This window comes from Hippopotamus amphibius, chromosome 2 (genome assembly GCF_030028045.1).
Source record: "Hippopotamus amphibius kiboko isolate mHipAmp2 chromosome 2, mHipAmp2.hap2, whole genome shotgun sequence".
In the NCBI taxonomy this organism is placed as follows: domain Eukaryota; kingdom Metazoa; phylum Chordata; class Mammalia; order Artiodactyla; family Hippopotamidae; genus Hippopotamus; species Hippopotamus amphibius.
Genome location: NC_080187.1, coordinates 54,866,949 through 54,886,257, shown reverse-complemented (window position 1 = coordinate 54,886,257; position 19,309 = coordinate 54,866,949). Strand labels below are relative to the sequence as shown.

Genomic DNA, 19,309 nt, shown 5'->3' with positions numbered 1-19,309 from the left:
GTGAGAGCAGAGGAAAGAAAAAAATCTAAGACCTTTCTTTCTAGGCAGGAACAATGTGTCTACTGCCAACTCTGGCCATGTAGCAAGGGTTCAGTTAAAGCTTTTGAAAAAAATCCTTCATTTTGTTTTTTCACCCATTATACAATCCTAAACAACTAATGTTCCTATTTTGATAACCAAAATTTTAGTATTTTTTCTTTAAAAAATTTTTTTTTCCTTTTCCTTCTTTCCTTCCTTTCCTCCCTCTTTCTTCCTTCCTTCCTTCCTTTCCTTCCTTCTTTCTTTCCTTTCATTCTTTCCCTGTGTTGGGTCTTCGTTGTTGCACATAGGCTTTTTCTCTAGTTGTGGTGATCGGCGGGGTAGTACATGGCCTTCTCAGAGCGGTGGCTTCTCCTGTTGCGGAGTACGGGCTCCAGGCACGCAGGCTTCAGCAGCTGCTGCACGCAGGCTCAGTAGTTGTGGTACACAGGCTTAGTTGATCCGTGGCATGTGGAATCTCCCTGGACCAGGGAATAAACCCATGTCCCCTGCATTGGCAGGCGAATTCTTAACCACTGTGCCACCAGTGAAGACCTGTACTTTTTTTTTCTTTAAGGCACAGATCCAACTGATAAAATAGCTCTTATCACTTACCCGGTCATTCAAAAGCTGATGGTTTAGAGGTGTCCAGGTACTCATCTTTGTCTGCATTTTGGGACCATCTGTGTTTTTTGGAGATGCAAATGCCATCATGAAATAACTGGATATTCTTCCATAAGAAAAACTACACCTGCAGAAGAAATGAATCATATAATCTTCAGAATAGTGAAAATACTAATACCATATAATCTTTTAGTATGTTGGGACAGGGAATGAGGGGGGATAACATTTATTAGGAACATTTTATATGTCAGGCACTTTGTATGTTTGCTCAATTAAAACTCTTAACAATCCAGTGAGGTTGTTTTAGCTTATTTTACAGATGAAGAAAATGAGGCTCACTGAAGTTACACACTCTGCTCAAAGTTATACAGACAGTAGGTGGTGGAACTGGGAATCAGACCAGGTCCATTTAACTCTGTTTTATTTTCACTGGACCATGGGGGGAAATCTAGAATCACTCCTAGCTAAGAACATACCATATTGGCCAGAAAAAAAGTATTGTAATTTATAAAATCACAGTGCAATATAAAACACTCCATCTTTGTCCCTTGTGACCTTCTTCCTCCCCACTTAACTTTCTGACATCTTGGTAACAAGGGTTCTAGTTTGATACCATATTTAGGAAGTCGAAAGGTATAACAGTCAAACCCAGGTTACTGATGCTGGCTTATCCTTACTTTACAGCTGACGTGGTCATTCAAAGTACCATAGGTGCTCTGAGCAGACTAGTAAGCTATTCTTGCTGCCTCAAACTTCAGAAGCCCCTTTTCTTTTCTTGTCCGTTTTGTGAGCCACCTGAGAGCCTTGCAATAAATCTCCTCTTTCACTTACATTAGCTAGAATCTATTTCTGTTGTTTGCAACCAAAACTTTTTACCTATACAGTCTGGATGCTGGCTTTAAAACTTACTAGCTACGCAAATCTTTGCAAGTTATTTAATCCATCTGAGCTTCAGTTTCCTCATTTGTAAAATAAGGATACACATACCTACCCTCAACTGCTGTTGCAAAGATTACAGCAAAAAGGCTCAGGCAGAGTGCCTGACAAATAGGTCGTCTCAATAAACAGCATCCCTGCAGCCTTTCTTAGAACTTCCTGTCATTTACATGGTGCCTCAAAGCCTGTCCTTTAGAAGGCCACAATACAATATTTTAAGTTGAAAAATATTTAAAGCAGACTGACGGTATTTTCAATACATATCCTCAGTGTTTCTGCTTGTTTGTGTATTCTTTCTTCTCTGAAGGTAGCTTTCATATCCAAGGCAGTGGTGCTGAGTGAGGGGGGCGAGGACTTCCCTGCCTGATCTATGGGCTCCGAAAATTATAGCAACAAATATTGGACAGTTAAAAAAAAAAATTCACTAGTTTTTAGCTGATAGGGGATTCCCCCTAAGGCTAGATCTGAAATTTCGAGGCTCTCACTTGACATGTAATATTCTCTCTCAGGTTTAAGTGATAGCTGAAGATAAAGCCAATGTTGTAAAACCTCAGGGTTTTAAACAATAGACAATATCTTCCTGCAGTTGCCTGCTGCTACCACTCCACTGGAATAATGGGGAATAAGGGGGCTCAGATCAGTCCTTATATTCTTAGCTCCTAACAGCTGAGTTGCAAAAGGTGTAAGAAATGATTTCATTACAGTATTATTAAAAGTACACATGAGCAGGCAAATTACAGATACAAAGCATGGTCACTGAGTGTAGATCTGCCCAGTTAAAAATCACATATTTCTTTTTTGTTATTGTTATTTATTCATGTGACCTTTCTTCTCTTTAAACCAATTGGTTTTTTGTTTGTTTTATTTTAAATTTTTATTTATTTATTTAGGTCATCCCACACAGTTTGTGGTATCTTAGTTCCCCAGTCAGGGATTAAACCCAGGCCCTTGGCAGTGAAAGTGCGGAGTCCTAACCACTAGACAGCCAGGGAATTCCTTAAACCAATTGTTTGTAATCTTTTTTTTTTTTCCTCAGGGCCATAAAACTCTTTGAGAATATGATGAAAGCTATGAATCCTCTCCCTAGAAAAATGCACAGGAACATAACATTTTGCTTATCCCAGGTTAAAACTGCTGTAAGCTGAGAAACTCTCTCTCTCTTCCCAGTTTGTGTAGGAAAACAATCTGATTCTATGCACAGTTTCTGATTAGGACAAAGTAGCTTTTCTGGGGCCTCCCCAAGACCCTGCATTGGTTATTTTCTTTTTCCTGGTTCCTCAGAGCTAGAAATTATTTGAATTAGGCTTTCTTCAAATCAACTTGAGGAAAGTTTGGTTTGCAGGAGATGCACCCGGCAGGGAGAAAGAGCCCTGTTGGTAATAGTCTTGCCGAAGCAGGCAAACGGAGGTGTCCTGCCCTGTCTTTTGTCATCCTCCTTTCACAGTTTTTTCCTCCTCTGTCCATTGTAGAAGATGGGCAACATGCATCTGTGCATGCCCACACTGGTATAGACCACTCAGACACTTTCATACAACATACACAGAAACAACAAGACAAAGCAAGTTGCCTTCCCTCCTTCCACGTGCAAAGCTTGCTGTTGCTTTTTTATGGCCTCTTTTCCCCTTAATGGCTGTCCTTGAATGTTCATCTTTGATTTTTCTTTGGATAAAAAGGAAGAAAAAGGGCTTATGGCCCTTGCCCACAATATGTGGTTCTAGTTCCATGTTTAAAGGCAAAGATAGGTCCTCTGGTAAAGTTTCAGTGGCCAATCCCATCTTCTAAGCCATTCTTCACACTGTCACCATTATTCAGCTTCACTAAGGACCTTATTAGGCCTGTATTAGAGGTACAAAGACAAAAATCTGGCTAAAATGGAAATTACAGTCTACTGCTAGAGGTTTTTTGTTTGGTTTTTGTTTTTTTTTGGCAAATAAAAAGGTATATATTTAAGCTGTACAACATGATGTTTTAATACATGTATATATTGTAAAATGCTTACCACAATCAAACTATTTAACATATCCATCACCTCCCATAGTTACCATTGTGTGTGTGTGCGCGTGTGTGTGATGAGAACACATCAGATCTACTCTCTTAGCAAATTTCGAGTGTACAATATGTTAACTATAGTCACCATGCTGTACATAAAGTCTCTAGAACTTATTCATTTTATAACCGGAGGTTTGCACTCTTTGATCAATATCTCCCTATTTCCCCACCCCCCAGCCTTTGCTAATCACCAGTATACTTAGGGAGGTATTTTTTTTAAAAGACCAGTTTATCATGTTATTTTTCAGCTCAGAAACTTTCAGAGGCTTGATAATGGCTACTGAATATCCACGCTTCTTAGCATGCAAAGCTTGGTCCACTATGAATTTACCTCCACCCACCTTTTCAGCCTCATCCTCCTTTCTATCCCTTCATGCATTATCTGCCCAGACACATTGAACTTCAGATCAGAGAACATGGTACAAAACCGATGCTTCTTTGCTTATGCTGTTTTCTGACACTGCTCACCTGAATCCTAATCTCAGTAGCTCATAATAGGTGCTCAATAAATATTTGTTAAATCAACTGAATGAATGAATACAACAGTGGAGGGGAGGTCGTTGAAGGATTAAAACTAGTGGAAAGGGAGGATACAACTCAACACTAGGGATTGAGCAGTGGAATTAAACTCAGGGTGATCGGATCTTTATTTGGAGTTTACAGAGTGTAACAGGATGCAGTTTCTCTACTAACACACAGCTCACCCATTGTACATTGCAGTATCATCAGAGGAGATCAGATATTATCAGGAAATTATCAGGAAATAGGGTACGGTTAGACAAATATGAATTCATCTTATAGTCAATTAGGTAGAAACAAAGAAAAACTATAATACAGTGCAAAGAGCTAGTGCTTGATAGGCATAGAAGTAATTATTTGTTGGATGTTAATTTCATAAATATGAAGCATCTGGCACTTTAACTGCAGCTGAAACGGAGCAAAATGTAATTCCCGGAGGCACTGCCAAGGCTTGTGAGAGACCCAGAGGGATCTGAGAGCGAAGCTCTCACACAAAAGTCTCCATCTTTTTCATGCACTGCCCACTGCTCTCACCTCTTTTGGTTCGTGTTTCTCTTCAAGCCTCTAGCGCCGGTGTTACCATAGCTGCTGTTTCTTTGACTCTGTCTAGCCCCCACCCCTCCCAGTTGTCCAATCACCATCTATAAATCTTTTAGCTGGCAAGCGGGGTCTCTTAGGCAACAATGTGTGGTCTCTTGATTGGCCAGGAGATCTTGGAGGGCAGGCTCCAAAATTGGGCATGCGGATAAAATGAAAAAGTGTGAGCGCCAAGAGGGTGGCAGGGGCTGCGATCTCCCAATATAACGCTAGGATGAAGATGCAGCCAATCCTGAAATAAACAGCCTTAAAAGCCCTCATTCAAGACCTAAATATGTTTCAAATCAGGCCAACCTACTGAGCATGCCCAGTTATATCATTCTGGTCACTCCAGGGTTCCAAAATGTAAACTCCACTTCTCCGGGTTTTGAGAGTGGCCAACAGGTAAAAGAATGTTGGAGGAAAAACAATTCTGGAGGGGTTCGGTGTAAGAATAGCACCTGTACACAGGAAGTGGAAGAACGTGGGAAAATTGCCCAACACACAAACTCACAAATGCTTCAACATGAATTTTAATTTATTGGATTAAGGAATTCAGGCCGACTGACAGATACACCAGGGAACCAGTAGATGGCATGCCTTAATAAGAATAACTCCAAATTTGGGGAATTTTAGGATCAATCTAATTTAATTAATTAAATTTATGGAGCATCTACCATGTAATGAGAGGCGGAGTGAGAATGCAAGGATAAAAAAAGAAATCTAATGAGGAAGACTGGGAAATGCAATGTAGAAATAACTACTGTGATAGAACTATAAACAAGTGCTAGCAAAAACAAAATATTCAGCATTTCAGAACAGAACTTCTCGGGCAAATGTAAAGCAGTTCTTAAGGGCAGCAGCTAACCAAATTAAAAAAAAAAAAAGACTTTTCTCACTATCTAATGTTTCCTAAAATAGATTAAAATGTACTCTCCCCCGACATAAACAAATGTAAACCCTATGTTTGTATTGTGTCATAGTTTTGAATAGGCAGCATTTTTGTATCTTCCATTTAAAAAGAAAAAGTGAAGCTCACCGAGGTTGTTGCTTTCCTGGAGTTGACAAAGGATCAGTAAGTGGCCAAACTGAAATTAGAACCTAGGTTGTCCGAATTCCAGCCGAGTGGTTTTTCCACATGATCAGGTTGTATGTAAAATGAATAAACAAAGCCTTTTGCAGGGGCGGAAGCCTGGGGGAGGCAAGTAGATGTAATACTAAATTACCGTGTATTGCCAGTTACCATGTATGGTTTCAAAACGGGTTCATCCAGAAAGAGACCAGTTTTAACAACATGCTGGGAGAGTGTTGTGTCTCTGTGAAGTTCCCGCTCATTAAAGACTTTCTATTGGTGGTTACAACATTGAATGAAAGAGAGATGGGATGAAAGAGAGCATAGCACTTTATCCCTGTTAGATCTAAATATTTTTATCCCTGAAAATAAGGTCCCTTTTGTTGATCCTCTCAACCAGCACCCTCTGGACCTCTCCTTGTCCAGCCCTTCATCAAGTCTGACGGCCCATCATCCAAATCTACACACTGTGTTCATGGTAAGAGCATTGGCTCATTGTCTTGGATAATGCAACATTACCGTTTTTTGTTTTTTGTTTTTTTTGGCTGTGTTGGGTCTTTGTTGCTGTGCATGGGCTTTCTCTAGTTGTGGCAAGCAGGGGCTTTTCTTTGTTGCAGTGCACAGGCTCCTCATTGCAGTGGCTTCTCTTGTTGCAGAGCACGGGCTCTAGGCTCGAGGGCTTCAGTAGTTGCAGCACTTGGGCTCAGTAGTTGTGGCTCCATGGGCTTAGTTGCTCCACAGCAAGCATGTGGGATCTTCCTGACCCAGGGATTGAACCTGTGTCCCCTGCAGTGGCAGTCAGATTCTTAACTACTGCACCACCAGGGAAGTACTTCAACATTACTTTTAAATGAAACATTTCAACCATAAAGAAAAGTTAAGAAACACCATTGTCTCCCCAAAGAGATTTTTTTTTAAATGTTAATAATTTGCTTCGTGTGCAATTAACAGTTGAAGGCTCTTTTGCACTCTTCTTAGATCTCATTCCCCACCCTGCCTGCCTAGAGGCAACCAACCACTGTCATGAAATTAGTGTGTAGGCCACTCATCCACTGTTTATGCTTATTATATATACATATTTGACTTCATAAACAGTATGACTGTTCTAAAGAGCTATCATAATTTACATATCTCCTAGTTTGCTTTTTTCACTGTGTTCTATTTCTGAGATGTGATCATGTTGATACATTCGGTGATAATTTCTACATCATTCCCACCTCCCTGTGTAGGCCAAGATATGTTCTACGCCTGACAGTTTTCACAGGGCCATGTATAAATTGCATAAAAATGTGCTAGCAGCACATCTCCAGTGGATCTGGAGGTACAAGGGATCTGGAAGTACATGAAGCAGGTCCACATAGATTTTCACAAACACTCTTAGCTGCCTCACACTCAGTAGAGGCAGTGTCGACTCCACAGGCACAATGATTTGCTAAAAATCAGCCTAAGGATCAATATTACTTTAAAAAATTGCTACTGCACGAGTATTTATTTATTAACAAAACTGAAAATGTCGCTTCAGATTTCTTTTATGATGCACTTTCCCATAGCTCATCTTCTCATGTTAAAGTATATTTATGGCTGTCTGAGCTCAATATTTATTCATCATTTAGGGAGCACCTTTAAAAAGATGTTAGACGAAACAAAATTTACCATCTTAACCAAGTGTACAGCTGAGTAATGCGAAGTACATTCATATTGTGCGACAAGATCAAATATTACTTTGTCTTGCGTGCTACCACACAACAAAATGTTGCCTGTGAAGTCTAGGTTGAAAGGGATGAAAAGGAAAAGAAAGAAAGGTAGGTAAAATAATGTAGGCAAAAAGAACAGCTTTGGCTTTGGAATGAATCCAGGTTCAGTCGTTAAAACGCTGCGTGACTTTGGGTAAGTCATTTCACCTTTCTGGGCCGTCCTTTTCCGCGTCTGAAAAATGAGAGGTTGGGTTTAGATGATTTCTAAGAAATCTTTCAGTTCTAAAATTACTTATGTAGAAAAACAGAAGAAACGTTTCCTAAGGAGCAGAAGGTGGGGAATGCCACCAACAACCACAAGCTCCACCTACTAAGGTGTTGGTAAAGAGGACAGAAACTCTTCATGGGCAGGTAACTGTCTGCTCTGCTGCTTCAGCCTGGAGCTATGTAACAGCCCAGCTGACTACCTCCACCTGTATCCGGGAACCACCCTCAGCACCTGGTGACCCGCCTCTTAACCATCTCCGGGGGCACATTGGTTCTCAAAACAGGTTTTGGTGGTCTCGCAACAGCATCCCAGGCTTGAGTGGATGAGAGTCGCCGCGGTGTCTCAGCAGGGAAGGGAGGGAGGGCTTTGCAATGGGGACTAAGTGTATCTAAGAAAAACGCTTCCAGAGCTCAAAACGACTCCGCGGGGGTAGGACAGAGCCAGGCAGAGAACAACGGAGCGCGCCGAGCGGGCCTCCAGCAGCTGGGCTCAAAATGGGAGCGCTCGGCCGAGCGTGCGCAACGCGCCTGCGCCGTGCGTGCGCGCGCGCGCGCGCGCTCGCTCCCCAGGCTGCGCGCCCCGGCGCTCGCGAATGCTCGCGGTCGCTCCGAGGCGCGCGCTGGCGGTCCTCGCTCGCTCCGTTTACCTGAGGGACCCGCGGCCGCCCCCGGTCGGCGCCGCAGCTCCCCGGGAGCCCGGCCCGGAGGTGTGAGGTGAGCCCCCGGGCGTGCGGCCACGCGTCCGGCTCAGCGGGAAGAGGGCTCGGGGATTGTGGGGACTGAGGAGGTGCCGCCGCGGCTGCCCGCTCCTCTCTCTAACCCTGTGCGGAGGAGCCACCAGCAGCTCCGGCACCTCCTCCTCAGGGATCGTTATTCTCGTCGCGGCCAAAACAAAAGCCTTGGGCGCCGGGCTGTGGCGGCGTGTCTCGGGGCTTCTCGGGGGTGGGCGGCGGGCCGACGGGGCGCGGGGGAGCCGGGCTTGGGGCTGGGGGCTGAGGCGGACGGATGCCCGCGGACAGGATTAACCCTCTCGGTCCCAAGCCCGCGCCAGGCAACCTGTGCGAGTGTGGCCCGTGCTCCCTCCGCGACGCCCCCGGCCCAGCCCTTCGCGGGGGATGGTGCCCGGTCCGCCGCCTCGGTCGGCGCCGCGGGGGCGTGTGGCGCTCCCGGGCCGCCCGGGGCGTGGGAGGAGGACGCGGCCGCCGGCGGGGAGGACAATGCTCCGAGGGCTGCGCGGCCCCCGAGACCCGCGTCGGGGCTTCGCCGGCCTCCCGCTTCCAGTCCTAAAAGTTGTCCCCTCCTCTCTCTCCCATCAGTTCGCAAAGTGTGCCGCTCCCTCCCCGAGGCTTCCTCCGCTGCCCCCTCTGATGCTCCGTGTGTTTGCCCTGGGGTACCGCGGGGCAGTCCTTCCACAGCCCCTGAAATAAAGCTGCTGTTAAAATATCTCAAGACATTTTAGCGTCTTTTTAAGAGTTAGGTGCCTCCTCAGTAAGAGAAAGAAGGCTTTTTTTTTTCTTTATATATATATATATACACATATGAACAAAAGCACATGCCACTAATTTAGGCATAGGAGTCAACCTGAAGTTGCGAAATATCTACCGTAGGAAAGAGGTCCAGGTTTTGGCCCGGAATTAAAATGAAATTTTGAATTTTGGTTCCCTTCTGAATTTAGGCGGATGGAGCAGCAGAGCAGACCAACAACTATAGAAATAAATGACTGCTGTGTAAAAATAGCCAAACAAGATCTTATTTTATAGAAGTAGTTCTGTCAACTACTGTAATGTTTATTTACGGGAATTGGGTTTCTTGGCGAAGCCAATAACGCAAGAGAAAGGAAACAAAGACCTGACATTGGGGATGTTACCTCCCTCTTCAGCCTCTTTTAGCCTTTAGTGGTGTGCTGACAGTCAAAGGAATAGATAAATACGTAGTTCTGTTATTAAGAAGCATTTACTCCTCAAGGTAATGCTTTCCATCCTCACTTTTAAGCAAATCAATACCATCTTTTTCCTCCAGAAAAAAGAAAAAAAAGCATTTGCTTGAACTACCTACCAAACCACAACCTAGAGGTAATAAGATAGGAGAGTGGTGTAAAGGCTTAAGTGGGCAGGCTTGCAAAGATAGAGCTGAAGATAAAAGATAATTGAGATGCAGCCCTTCTCTTACTGTGTTGCCTTTTATTTAGTGAAATAACATGTTCCTCCTCTACTCCCCAAGTGCTTTGAAACTATCAGGAAAGAAGGCAGTTAGTAAAGCCTACCATCCTACCTTTTCTTTCCTCCTACTACTTTTTTTTTTTTTTCTCATCCACTAATATTCTCTACCTCCACATCTCTCCTAAACCTACCAGTGTCCTATTAATAGAAGAAGAAAGGACTGTAGGCTCTTTCATTTTTTTTTTTTTTTTTTTTTTCATCTTAGCTGCTATGGTCCCCAGAGCTTCATTTGGTGCTTTGACCATTTAGGTGGATTTTTCTTGTGAGTCCTATAATTGAGATATTTGAAGTAGGGAGGGTTGAGGAGAATATAATAGTAAAGTGCACATTCTTTCTTTGTATAAAACAGTGTGAAAGCTTCATCATTGGGCAAAGAGGGGAGTTTTTAACTCACAATAAATCGTCTGTTTCCCACTTGACAGGTAAAAAAATCTTTCCCCAACTTAAATTTCATTTTTGTTAGTAAAACTATGAGATTTTATACAGAAAACCTATTCTGAGCATATTGGTTTGTTGATGTTAGGCTGCTGTTGACTTATTTTCTTTAGGAGACAGTTGGTAGGAAACAGTTCTTACCACATCTTTACCTTCTTTCACGGGGGAGAGCAGTGTTGGCCTCAAGTTTTTTTTTTTTTCTTAACCCCTAAAAATCTAGAATTAGGGCTGCTTAAAGCTGCAGCTACCCACAGAAAAAGCAGTAGTACAAATGAAAAGCAAGACTTTGAAATATGTATGAGAGACATTGTTCAGTATAGATTTGGGAAAAGATGTGTAGCAGAGTCTTGAGAAAAGAACTGAAGGTTTTTAATAGTGACGTTTCCATAGGCTAGGAATAAATGTTTGAAGAGTAACAACTCTTCATTGGCTAGGAAGCAGTTCTGAGTTGCATCAAAAATGATGGATCGCTCTTTGAGTTCCCATTTGTTATGCTGAGAACTAGCGACAGTTTTGGTGGATCCAAGGAATGCACTGCAAATGAAGTTTGAGATAAAAATAGGCTAATGGGCTTAAAAAAAAAAAACCAAATTTTATCTCCCTGAACTAATTTTATAGTCAAAGCATACAACCATACTAATGGGGTAAAAAAAAAAATCAGGGACTTGATACTAGAGCATTTTCTGAACAGATTTTAATTGAAAAGGGAAGCTAGGCTGCAATTTCAACCTGATTTTTTTTTTTTTTTTTTTTTTTTAGTCCAGAATCTGGCCATCTTTTAACTTTCCAGTTTTGTTTTTAGATTAGTTTTAAAAGATCTTCTGTCTTCTCTAGTGTTAAAAGTAATGTATAGTTTATAAAATGGACTGGATTTTGATGCCTACCATTCATTTTAATTTTGAATTTAGATGTATTTGTTTTTCCTGTGAATTTTTTTTTAAGCCCTATCACTCAGCACACTGGAAGATTAGATTATCTGTTGTAATCAGTAGATGACAAGATGGACTTTAAAAATTACAGAGATGAAGTAGGAAAGAGATGCTCTGAGATTAATAGGAATCTAGGCCCTATGAATTAAATATGGAAGTATATAAACTTTCTTTTAGCAACCAGGAAGCAGTATTTCGAGAATCTTTTAAATAATAAGTTATGGAAAACAAAAGGCCAAAAACCACATGGGTTTTAGGAAAAGGAATCTAACACTTAGAGCAGTGAGTATGCTCTGAATGTATATTTTGCTCTCTAACAAGATAGTAATTTCCCTGAGAGAAGAAACTTTAGAGGTAGTCATTGCTAATCCTTGTAATGCATTCTTGGAAAACTGCTCTGAAAGAAAACAAAGAATACTCCTTTTCCCACTGTAGCCACAGTGTTTGAGGCAACCTTTAGATAGTATTTCTGAATTGGAAACATGAAATGTTATCAGCATTTATAGAGTGTCAGGAAAATTAAATCTAAACTGAGAATGTTGAAACGGATCACTTTCTGTACAGAAAGTGTAAATTGGAATAGAATTGCTGAAGGTAGTCTTTTGTTGCAGGACCCTCTTGACAAGCCCTCAGGGCCCACTTTTGTCATTGTTTCTTCCCAGATTCAGCCTGCTTTCCTCTTCACAGTTGTCATCTCCTGCTTTTCCCACCTGACTTCTTTGAGTCTGGCTTTGTAGCTAGTCTGGGAAGACAGTCTTCCAAGATTACCTCCCCTTTACTGCTGTTCTCTTCAGGACAAATACTCAACTTACTTTAAGGGTTTTTACTTTTTATCATCAAAAGAAAACTGGTAAATTGGGAAATATCAGATTCCCAATGTTAAGCACTGCTAAAAATTAAAGTGTAGGTTTCAGTGTATCTAAGTTTTGGTTTTGTGATGAAATGAAATGATAATCAAGGAGCTTAATCTGAAATCAACTGTAATCAAGGAGCTTAATCTGAAATCAGTTTTCTGCGTGTCTTGTATTGCTCTGTAGAGAAGTGACTGTGCCTCTTTTCTAAGGGGTAGGGTGTGAACAACTCACTTTTTCTGGGCCCTGGCTGCTAGGGCTGTTCACGCCAGTTATGTGAATCCAGCAGTTCCCGTTATTTAGCTGAGATTCTGCAGATTCCTATAGTAAAAAATATAATATCAATAAGAATGTCAAAGGGACTTTTAACCTTTATTTAATGAGTTGCTGTATTTTGGCAGTATCTGTTGGGGTCCCAGATATTCTCTGTGCCCTGCTCTCTGGAACTTCAACTTACAGCTTTTCCAAGGATGATTCTACCTTAGGAAAAATGAGTGTTGCTACCTATATTCACATGATCCTGATTAGAAGCAGGTATTTCATTATGTTACTGAAACGCAATTTAGAATATATATCAAAAGGTTTTTTTTTTAAACTGTGTATAATGTTTGATTCAGCTGATAGGGGATCAGGTTTTTTTCAATGTTGAAAATCAGTTTTTGACTCATACTAAGTTGATCATTACCTTTTTGCTTTCCTTACTACCTACAGTAGGGCAGATTTGTGTCCCTTGGCTTGTTGCTTAATTAGCAGCCAAAAAATTGGTGATTCAACTAGTATTCTTGTCAGCTAGTCAGCACACATTTATAGATTTAGCAGAGTTAAATTCCATACACAAATAACATATGACAGACTTTTAAATAAAATTTCAGCATTTATAATATTTTGTTTTGTTTTTTTGGCCGCATGGTATGGCATGTGGGATCTTAGTTCCCTGACCAAGGATCGAACCCATGCCCCTTGCAATGGAATCGTGGAGTCTTAACCACTGGACTGCCAGGGAATTCCCTATAATATTTTATTTTTAAACAATTGAAATAGCTTTATTCTGGTCTATGTATGTATATTTTTGACAAAAAATGGGAGATATATGTATATATATATGCTGTTTTGTAGACTATTTCTAAATTTTATTTTTCACTTATTGTATTGCTACTGTCTTACCATGTCAATATATACAGATCCTGCTCATCATTTTTATTGAGTATATTATGTATTGATTGTACCATAGTTTAACCAGTTCCTTATTGGTAGTGTTTTAGGTTGCCTCTGGTTTTTATTTTATAAACAATGTTGCGCTAACATTTTGGTTATACATCATGTGTATTTGTGTTTACTTTCTTAGAATAAATTACAGAACAGGTTTGCTGGATCACATTGGATACATTTTAAGGGCTTTTGATGGATGTAGCAGTTTTTTTTGAAATACCAACTAGTTTACATTCCCACCAATAATATATTTGAAAGTGAGGAATTCCCTGTCAGTCCAGTGGTTAGGCACTTTCACTGCCATGGCCCACGCTCAATCCTTGGTGGGGGAACTAAGATCCCGCAAGCCACGTGGTGCAGCCAAAAAAAAAATTAGTATTTGAAACTGTTGGAATGGTGAAAATATTCTTTTCCTTGCACCCTCTCCTATACTGTGTTCTGTTATTCTTATTTTGCCCATCTAATTGGCAAAAATGTTATACATCATGTTTACATGTTTTTAGTAGTAGTAAAGTTGAATATCTTTTCTTGTGTTTGGCTATTTGTATTTCTTTTGTAAATCTACATCGTTTTCTCATTTTTCTATTAAAGTATTCTTTATTTGCTTTTTAAAAAATTCATTTTATGTATCACTTTTGCTAAGCACATAATTATGTACAAATATCCTGTACTCTTTTAAATTATTCTATTTTAGGATAGCATTTCTCAAAATATGACTTATTAGGTCACTTATAACAGTACCTGTGATAATAATTATAATGCATATCATTTTCCAGAGGTTCAGATTTCTTAGGCCAATGGGGGGAATCTATGAATCTGCTATACATTAAAATTAGGGAACCTCTGATTTGGGGGAAATATAAATTCTTCAAGATTTTTACTATTCCTATTTTTCTCTTTGTCTCATGGCATTCCACCTTTTTTTTTTTTCTTATTTATTTTAATAATCATAAACTACTCTTGGGACTTCCCTGGCAGTCCAGTAGTTAAGACTTCACCTTCCAATGTAGGATATGCGGGTTTGATCCCTGGTGGGGGAGCTGAGTTCCCACATGACTTGTGGCCAAAAAAGCCCAAACATAAAACAGAAGCAATATTGTAACAAATTCAATAAAGACTTTAAAAATAGTCCATATCAAAAAAAAATCTAAAAAAAAATCATTAACTACTCTTGATGTATTAAGATTATTGTTCTACCCCAGCCTAACATAATAATTTTACAAAAATGTTTTGATATATGGAAATTTGAATGTCGTAGTATATAAAAGAAAGCACCTTTGTGAGACAATGGGAAGCCTTGCTTGTAAATGAGGCAGAGGAACAATTGAGAGAAAAACAAGTAAAATAGAGTAGTTAGAAGTATAAGGAGGTTTCTCATCTAGTTTAAAAAACCCAGTGAGGTATTGCTTAGTTCCTTCCTCAAGTTTTATATGGTAGTTTTCTTTGGACCATAAATTTGAAACCCATACTGCTTGGAAAATAGATTATGAAAATGAAATTGGAAAATGAAAGTTTTGAAATTCTTATTATATACATAGTAGGGAGCATTGTTCCCTTTAATTTTGTTTTTTTTTAGTTGCAAGCAAATGAACATGCTGCATAAGCAGGGAACTACAAAGATGGAACTTATATGGATGTTTTAATACTGTAACTAAATAAAGCTTTCAGCAAGTATTTGACACATTTAATGATATGCATAATTGTTACCAGTGCTGCATGGTAATTAAGCTTAAATATAAATGACTGTGTTTAGTATCAGTTTTCTATAGCCAGACATCACATTTCTGGGACCAGCTTGAAGGAGGAAAAAGTATGGCAGGCCAAGAAGCTTTTGTAAATATTTCTGGTTTAGAGATTTTAGTGTTAGAGATAGTAGACATTTGGGGCAAGGATTGCTGGTATCTTTAGTGTTCCTAATTCTGGAGGCCACAGACTTTCCTGTTCCCTTCCACTACTCAAGACCATATACTAGGAGGAGAAATTGGGAAGATTCAAACATTGCTTTACTTTTTCCAAATAGTTTTTTCTGCCTAGTAATTAAAGCTTGGGATGCAGAGGTCCCAGTCATTGATAGTCAGTGCACAAAGGACAGTTTCTTTCCCTGCTTAAGCCAACCAGTTCCAGGTCTCAAGGTCTAAGCTGTCACTGGCCCTAGTATATATTTAAGTTGTCCTGTTAACCTGGGTCTCTGAGAATTTCTGAACCTGACTTTCAAATGTTTTCCCAATCTAGGCTGTCTGCCGCATACAAATATCTGATATCTATGAAACAAAATGAAATTAAAGCAAACTTAACATCATCATGAAAGCAAACGAAAGTATGATAGCTTAGAATATGCTTTTATCCTACCAGACCTGCCTTCCACTCTACCCGTACCCTTCCAAACCCAAATGAGATGCATATTTTTGCCTCTGGAAAAGTAGTGTCAAGTCAGAGATTCTAAAACTTGGTGGGAACTATAACTGGGCTTCATTCCTATTCCTGCTGTAGCTTTCTAGGGATGATTTCTATTCTCTGCAGCCTGGCTGTGTGTAAGGAAGCATTTGTTGGTCATATGTTTCTACATCTATGGTACTAAATTTTTGTACTATCTAAAAAAACAAAGTAATGTTGGGAAAATGTCCTGACACTACTTTTAGAATCTTCTATTTGCCAGTTCAATATTGGTTGATAGAAGTAGTCTTTATATTAACTGTAATTCAGCAATAAAACTACCTAATATTTGATGTTGCTTTACCTTTCATAGAGTACTTTTACATACATTGTTTCATAATTTACTCATATATCATCTTTGTTAGGGAGGTGCTATTTTCAGGAAGGAAAATTCTGAGTTCAGAGAAGTTAAGCGATTCAAATAGCTAGTAAGAGGCTTGAATCCATATCTTTCAATTTATATTTTACATCTTTTACAGATACTATCTGCCAAATCATTTAATTTAAAAATGCACTTTTAATGATTAAAACATATATAATAAAATTTAAATTAAATAACTTAGGTTATAAGTATGGCAGATATTTAAATAAGGCTTAGGACAACAGCATACAGATTTTTCAGAATGCATCAATTATGTCTCATGACAAATGGAAAATTGCGATCATAGATGGGAAATCAAACCCTATGCTATATAAGCACTGAGAGAAGAAACAGAAAAATTTGCCTTTCAGTGCTGTTTGTGGATTATCTTAGTATGTCTATAGCATAAATGAAAAAGTAGAGAAACTATACTATATCTCTATGAAATACCCATGTATTTTATCTATTAGGTCAATATTATCTCTCTCATCAATGATTTTTATTTCTCTTTCCAATGGTTTGTTGTTAGTGTATACAAACACAACTGATTTTTGTATATTGATTTTGTATCCTGCAACTTTACTGATTTTAATATGAAGTCCATAATATTTTGACTAATTTCTCCCATTTAAAAATAATTACTTTTCAGATATTTCAGTCAAAGGAAGAAATATCTCTTCTCCTAAGATGGAATCTGTTGTTTGGGAATGTGGTTGATCAACTTGATATATTGGCCAAATGGTGCCCTATGTAATAAAATGAAAAGAAGAGGCAAGATGATGTCATTTTCCCATATTGTGAAACCAAAAACAAATGCCTTTTGTGAGACCAAGCTAAGAAACCTCTGACGGTGCAAAGAGTATTTCTGTTTGAAGAACTTAACAGTAAGATAGAAGAAGTACTTTCAAGCTGTGACCTGCAAGTATATAAAGATCTAAAATACATATTGAGTAGGCCTGATCATCTGAATCTCATTCAGTCGAGGAAGCATGGCTGTGAGTTGGATCATCTTCATTCTGTGGCCCTTGACTATGTTTGTGGGGCATACAGGTGGGCACAGTTTGTTTTCTTGTGAACCTATTACCTTGAGGATGTGCCAGGATTTGCCTTATAATACTACCTTCATGCCTAATCTTCTGAATCATTATGACCAACAGACAGCAGCTTTAGCAATGGAGGTAAGACTTGATCTATTATTTGACATGTTGTAGAAAATGATTCTTGATAGTGCCCTGTTAACCAATCGAATGAATGTTCTGATAAACAACAGGAAAATAATGTTGTTTTTAACTACATCTGGTACATTAAAAAGTTACGTATTTATGCTCAAACTCTAATAGATTGAAGATCTCATGTTTGGAGAATGTTACTCATCTTAGTTTTCAGACATTCTTTTATAAAGAAATTTGAAACACTAGAATTTGGGAGATAATAGCCATTCAGAAGTTTAAAATTGTGCAAGTTATGATATGATTACATCTTTTCTATCATTTGACAATAAAACTTTAAAGAGCAGACTACACTAAGAATACACATAATTCAGTTCTTAAATATTGAAGGTAACATGATTTTGAAACTGGGTTCTTTTGTTCAGCCTTTAGGCTGGTGGTTTACAGTATTTGAATTTTCTTAAAAAAAATGATTTCCTGGTCTTACCATGTTCACATCAACTTAAGAATAGAAACTTCCAAGCAACAAAAAAGGTTTTGTTGTGTGAATTTTCTGTTCTTGACCTCTCAGGACTTTATGAAAATTTGTTGCCTTACTCGAATTTTTCTAATGATAATTCTTTAGGCACTTTTAAATTATTTTACTTTAGAAACTATGACAAATTAATGGATATAGTTAATAATAGGTTTAAATAAGTATGTATGTGTTTCGGTAGTGGTTTTAGAATTATGGACAGAAATATGTTTACCCGATTAGCACTAGGAGGCAGTAAACTGTGGCAATAAGATTGAAGGCTTTGGAGCTGTACAAACCTAGGTTTGAATTCCATCTCTACCCCTTTCTATCTGTGTTAGTTTCAGCAAGTTATGTGAACTTTCTTAGCATAGTTACTTTGCTTGTAAAATAGAGTCAACATTTTGAAAGGTAGAAAATGAAGCATGTATAAAGTACGCAGCACAGTACTTCTGGAGTAAGTTCTCTAAAAGTGATAGCTTTTACCATTTTCCCATATTCTAATATTAATGTGGCTACATAATACATAGAATTTACAGAGAATGTTTTTTGTACTTTAGTCTTTAATCCATTGTTACAGTACTTTCAGCAAATTGACAGCTACATGTTTTAGAATTCTTCATTTTATAGTAAAATTCAAATGTACTACCCACTTCCAAGTAGACTAACATAAATCTATCTGGGAACTTTTGTAGAAAGATTATTATTCATAAATTTTGAAATGTGAAGGGCATCTTTTATATTCCAAATATTTGAAAATATTATAGAGGTTGAATAAAACATTTCTGTTCTTCCTCTAACTACACAAAGTCTAACTGGTAAAGAGAGATTTGGTATAGACTGTCCGTTTAGGATATTTGAAAATGGGTATTGGTTTAATACAGTAATTCGTTTCCAGGCATGGTAGTCCCTGTTGGGTATTAAAGCTATCAGTTATCTCACAAAAAAGTTGAAGTAGAAATACCTTTGTTTCTAGTATCATTCATTATCAGTCAGTATAACTCCTTTGGAAAGCAAATAGGGTTGTAAGAAATAAGTCATAAAGATATATGTACTGATTTGGGTTTAATTTTTGGCTCAGCCATGTAGTAGCTTTCAACCTTTGGACTTATGTCACCTAAAATCCCTGTGAAATTCATTTGTGAAAAGGCACTGATAACAGAAATACTTTCAAGGGCTGTTAGGATTAAGTGAAAGATTTAAGTAGCTAGCACAATGAATGACACAATTGGTGATCCACAAGTGTTAATTCTATTCCAGATTTCATTTCTAAGTAACCCTAGAGAGAAAGTACTAGAAAGATGATGTACTTGTTTCAGATGAACTTGCATCTCTAGTCGTGGGCTGCTGGGGCATTCATAATGATGGCATGGTGAGCTGTCTCTACCCTCTTCTCAAACATGCCCATATAGTCTAGATATTTTATTGGCAGTG

The 19,309-nt window shown here is 38.9% G+C and overlaps 2 protein-coding genes across 2 annotated transcripts in view; one reads left to right on the top strand and one right to left on the bottom strand.

Moving 5' to 3' along the window:
* Positions 1 to 4,715, bottom strand: part of FBXO16 (F-box protein 16) — a 51,824-nt gene extending 47,109 nt beyond the window's left edge. Inside the window, 2 exon segments of the mRNA XM_057723124.1 lie at positions 634 to 769; positions 4,681 to 4,715. Of these exon segments, the coding sequence (XP_057579107.1) occupies positions 634 to 732 (99 nt within the window). The 5' untranslated portion in view covers positions 733 to 769; positions 4,681 to 4,715.
* A 3,621-nt stretch (positions 4,716 to 8,336) lies between these two features.
* FZD3 (frizzled class receptor 3) overlaps positions 8,337 to 19,309 on the top strand; it is an 85,249-nt gene continuing 74,276 nt past the window's right edge. Inside the window, exons 1-2 of the mRNA XM_057725300.1 lie at positions 8,337 to 8,469; positions 16,842 to 17,370. Coding sequence (XP_057581283.1) covers positions 17,182 to 17,370 — 189 coding nt within the window. The 5' untranslated portion in view covers positions 8,337 to 8,469; positions 16,842 to 17,181. The remainder of the gene's footprint in view (positions 8,470 to 16,841; positions 17,371 to 19,309) is intronic.